Here is a 4704-nt window from a genome sequence, read left to right as displayed (position 1 = left end):
CCCTTGTGCCGTCCCTAGAAGATTGCTTGCTTTTAAGGATCTTCAAGTTCTTTGTCTCAAGACTTTGTCATTCATCTTTCACGGTGTATTTCATACTTTCTTTTGTTTTCCTTTATTTGATTCGTAGAGTTATGAATTCTAGTTAACATGACGTTAAGGGCAAAGTTTAAAGCCCGTTTATATGTTTTGAAATAAAGTTTTGATTTCTATGTTGCTTATGTGAGATTGCTTAATTGATTTTGAATTACAGAAAACTTTTGCATGTTTATGTTCTTTGGTGGCCCAACTTAGGATATATATATATATATATATATGCATGTAATTGGAGCTAGATTTAGGTAAACAATTCACCTAATAGTTTTGTGAACCTATTTCATAAGTAGTGAAGGCTTTGGACAAAAGTCGAAATCAATTGAGAAGGATTGCAAATAGATGAACTTTTTCATACTAGGTTGTGCACTTTGGTTGACATCATTTCTTTGTTCTTCATGCGTTGAATGTGTTCTTGATCAACTAGCTTTCTAGACTATGATTGCATGTTCAATATAATTAATTTAGGTGCTTTCACTTAGATTAAATATTGAAGGAAAGTAAAATATGGAAAATCGTTTGCTTACTAACGTTTCACATGGTCAACTTATTTCTCATGACATAGAAGATCAACTATAGGATTTGTGATTGGATTTCATTCATATGGATGTGGTTTTGATCTTTGTTCCTTGTGTTCCACCCCTTGTATACGTATTTTACATTTTTATTTTTGTTTCTTTTAATTTTTAATTACAAAATCCTAAAATCCCTCGTCTTTACGTTAACTTGTATATTTTCATTCTTACTGAATATTTTTGTAAATAATACTTTGTACTTTTATTAATTATTTTTTTTTACAATTACATGTGTACTCTCAATCCCCGGCTAGAACGATCCCTACTTATTCTATACTAACAACTACATTTTGCAGGGTTAAATTGCGCGCTTGCTTTTTAGCGTATCAACACTCCGCGGCCAAAAGTGTGCGAGCGCCAAGGGGAATGATCTGACGGCCAAGTGTCATTGTGGAGGCAAATGGAGGACATGTTGGCTGAAGCTCATGGAAATAGGTCTGTATCCACACTTGAAACATCCATAATGACCTTCCAATGTCCAAATTCATATTATCGATCACTGCATTGAGCAAAGTACGGTAGAGGCGGGCAAGAACAAATTGCCCAAGAGCTAGGCGCCTACCCATACTAAGAGCCTCCGCAATACCAAAAAATTCAAAAGTGCACTTATTTGACTTGGCACAAAACACAAAATTACAAAGCCAATAGAGAATGAAAGTGGCGTGCTCATGTTGTTTAGGGGGTTGTCTCCTAGTTTTTGACACTGATTCATCAACTGCATGTGTGACATAGAAGGTGCTATAGTTGAGTAATTCCTTTGCCTTGGCATTTGCGTCATCCTTAGCCTTCTTGTCATTCTTGATCGCTTTAGGTTTCAGACTAGTATGGAAGGAAGTAGGGAATCTGGTTGTAGCACAAATCGCCTCGCCATTTGGCTGAAACCCAAATATTGTGGCCATGTCTAACAAGGTAGGGGTCATTGGGCTAAGGGGTAAGTTGATGGTGTTTGGTGGCAGAAGACTAGAAGCATAAGCCAGCTGCAAGGAAAGGCCGATCCATGTGAATCTCTTGCTCAGTCATCTTTATACTATCATATATTCCATATTCCTTCCACTTTTGGCCAAAGAAATGCTCCATCCTTGGCACCCATTTTGTCCACTCAGGTGTCAGTTTCGGCCAAACTCGTAGAAGCTTGAACTTAGCACTTTATGTGGACCAACTAGCTCCATAAGCAAGACAAGATGTGTTAACTAACGAACCCTCTAGTACTTCCTTCACGGCCGATGACATGTCCGCACAGTAATGCGGCCCTAGTATATACACTCCTTGTAGTTCTTTATTCTTTGCCATGTTAACTTAATGAGCAAACCAAAATCGTTTCACAAAATGCATAAACACAACCAAATGATCAATACAATATGAACTAGAATACAACAAGAGGAGATGCATCACCTGCTTCATGCACAACAGCCATTCCTTCAAAAGCAGTAGCAGCAACACAGCTATTCAACATAAATAATTTGAGCTCCAAAACTTCAAGCAGCCACATGCAAGAAATCTTCTACTCAACTATGTGTTTAACTCCTCTCTATGGGGCAGGACTGAATGTTTTGTCACATAGTGAATAGGGACTTCAACCACCTATATATACAAGCTAGCTAGGTCTTTCCATAAAAGAATCCTTGATTCTAGCCAATGAGTTATTTCTGAAAGATGCTATAATTATCATATCAACTAATTAGATATTTATCTTTATCAAAATGGATTCCTAACCATATGAGTGACATACCAAAGCTCATTAGGTGTCTAGGTAGATAATTCATATATTTCCCATTTATTGTAATAAGTTTAATCAATTTGTTATTTATTTAATGTAGATAATATTAGGTCCAAATAATATTTTACAATCTCCCCTTTGGACCAATATTGTCTACATAACAACTGAACCAAAACTCATTCCAGAAAATAGCCAAAGTGTGCACTGAAGTATATGGTTTCTCAAAATCCATTCAGTTCTGTCAAGAACGCAGCAGCTAAAATAGAACTTGAAATAAACATGCTTATGTAAACATATTTGTTCCAAATTACCAATAATAACCTCTACATCTCACATGAACTACAAAACTGATATGATGAAATCAAGTGGTAAAGTATGTCATTCTGCAGTAAACACTTGATTATAGTCCAACTAAAAATTTTGAATATCAAAATCATAATGCAAACATTATTTACTTAAGCACCAGTGGATTGCATATTTGCCTCTTACTGAATATATGCATATTTCCATCCACCTGATAATCAACAAAACTAAAATAGCAGCAATCAAATATTTTTAAAATAAGATCAAGCTGTGAAACAATATATCTAGAAATACCTCAAGCTTTATTCATTTGACCAAAATATGAATACATATTATTTCTGACATGGACTGCAAACTGAAATAAAATTGAAACTTTCAAACTAAGAAACTGAAAACATAATCTTTATGACTTTTACTCTTTCTGAACTCAGGAATCTAAACTAGAGAGAATTCCCATGTCTTCAACATGCTTCTTGAAAACTGAAACTGGTAATGCCTTGGTAAAAGTGTCTGCAAGCTGTGCATCTGTGCTAATGGCAGCTATTTCAATCTCTCCATCTTTTACCCTCTTTCTCACACTATAGAACTTCAAGTTTATATGTTTTGAATTATTAGACCTTTCGCTATTCTTACTGAAGAACACAGCAGCTTCATTATCACAATAAACTTTCAGCTTTCCATCAACAAAATTACTTAAAATCTTTGTTTCCAAAAAAAAGTTTCTGATCCATAGGCCTTCACATACACCTTCATATATGGCTATAATTTTTGCTTGCATGGTGGATGTGGCTATCAATGATTGTTTCATTGTTTTCCAAGCCACTGCACCACCTGCCAACATATATACATAGCCACAAGTAGACTTCATTGATGCAGGATAATTGCCTGTAAAATTTGAGTCTGTGACGCCTACAAGTTCAAGTTTCTTCACACGCTTATACACAAGCATGTGACTCTTAGTCCTCTGTAGGTATCTCAATACCTTTTTGCCAGCAGTCCAATGCTTGTGCCCAGGATCAGATTGAAATCTAGACAACATGCCAACTGCAAATGATAAATCTGGCCTAGTGCAGACTTGTGCATACATGAGACTGCCAACTAATCTAACATATGGTACAGACTCCGTTTCCTTTTTCTCAACACTTGTTTTAGGGCATTGATCCTTATTTAATTTATCTCCCTTAGATATTGGAACCTCCCCATGAGCACAAGTAGGCATATCAAATCTCTGAAGTATTTTTGAAATGTAAGCTTGTTGAGATAATCTCAATAAACCTTGTGCTCTGTCTCTCTTTATCTCAATTCCTATCCATAAGAAGCCTCTCCTAGATCCTTCATATCAAAAAATTTCGACAGAAATATTTTGGTATCTTTCAGCAACTTAATGTTACTGCTAGCAAGGAGAATGTCATCTACATATAGGATAAGAAAGACAAACTGGTTTCCAACATTTTTAAGATAAACACATTCATCAACAAGGTTTTCAGTAAAACCAAAAGATGCAACCACATAATCAAATTTTCTATACCATTGCCTAGATGCATGTTTAAGTCCATATATAGATTTCTTAAGTTTACAGACTAAGTTTTCCTTTCCAGTTTCAATATAGCCTTCTGGTTGTGACATGTATATCACTTCCTCCAGTTCACCATTCAAGAAGGCTGTTTTTACATCCATTTGATGTAACTCCATATCATAGTGAGCTACAAGAGCCATTATGATTCTAAAAGAGTCCTTAGTTGAAACTGGTGAAAATGTTTATGTAAAATCTATACCCTCCTTTTGTGTGAACCCTTTAGCCACAAGCCTTGCTTTATGTCTCTCAATATTTCCCTTGGCATCTCTCTTAGTTTTGAACACCCACTTGCTGCCTATAGGCTTGTGATTTGGATGTGTGATTTGGTGTACTTGAATGCAACTTACGCGCAATAAGGGTACGGTCATCAAAGAAGTGGGAAATATTTAGACCCGAAATTATCGTACCACGGGGATTGAAAAGCTAACTTCAATCCTTGGTTA

General features: G+C 35.8%; 1 protein-coding gene across 1 annotated transcript; it reads right to left on the bottom strand.

Annotated features, from left to right (window-relative positions):
• Nucleotides 1-3112: 3112 nt before the first annotated feature.
• Nucleotides 3113-3904, bottom strand: LOC121049002 (secreted RxLR effector protein 161-like). Its single transcript, XM_040505392.1, has one exon. The coding sequence runs from the start codon at nucleotides 3902-3904 to the stop codon at nucleotides 3113-3115; it is 792 nt and encodes a 263-aa protein (XP_040361326.1).
• Nucleotides 3905-4704: the final 800 nt, after the last annotated feature.

Source organism: Rosa chinensis, chromosome 1, assembly GCF_002994745.2.
Source record: "Rosa chinensis cultivar Old Blush chromosome 1, RchiOBHm-V2, whole genome shotgun sequence".
In the NCBI taxonomy this organism is placed as follows: domain Eukaryota; kingdom Viridiplantae; phylum Streptophyta; class Magnoliopsida; order Rosales; family Rosaceae; genus Rosa; species Rosa chinensis.
The sequence above is the reverse complement of the archived record's forward strand: the minus strand, read 5'-3'. Positions and strand labels throughout refer to the sequence as shown.

What these genes read in the sequence shown, in the direction of transcription:
- LOC121049002 (XM_040505392.1), bottom strand. Translation starts at nt 3,904, where the DNA reads ATGCCTACTTGTGCTCATGGGGAGGTTCCAATATCTAAGGGAGATAAA.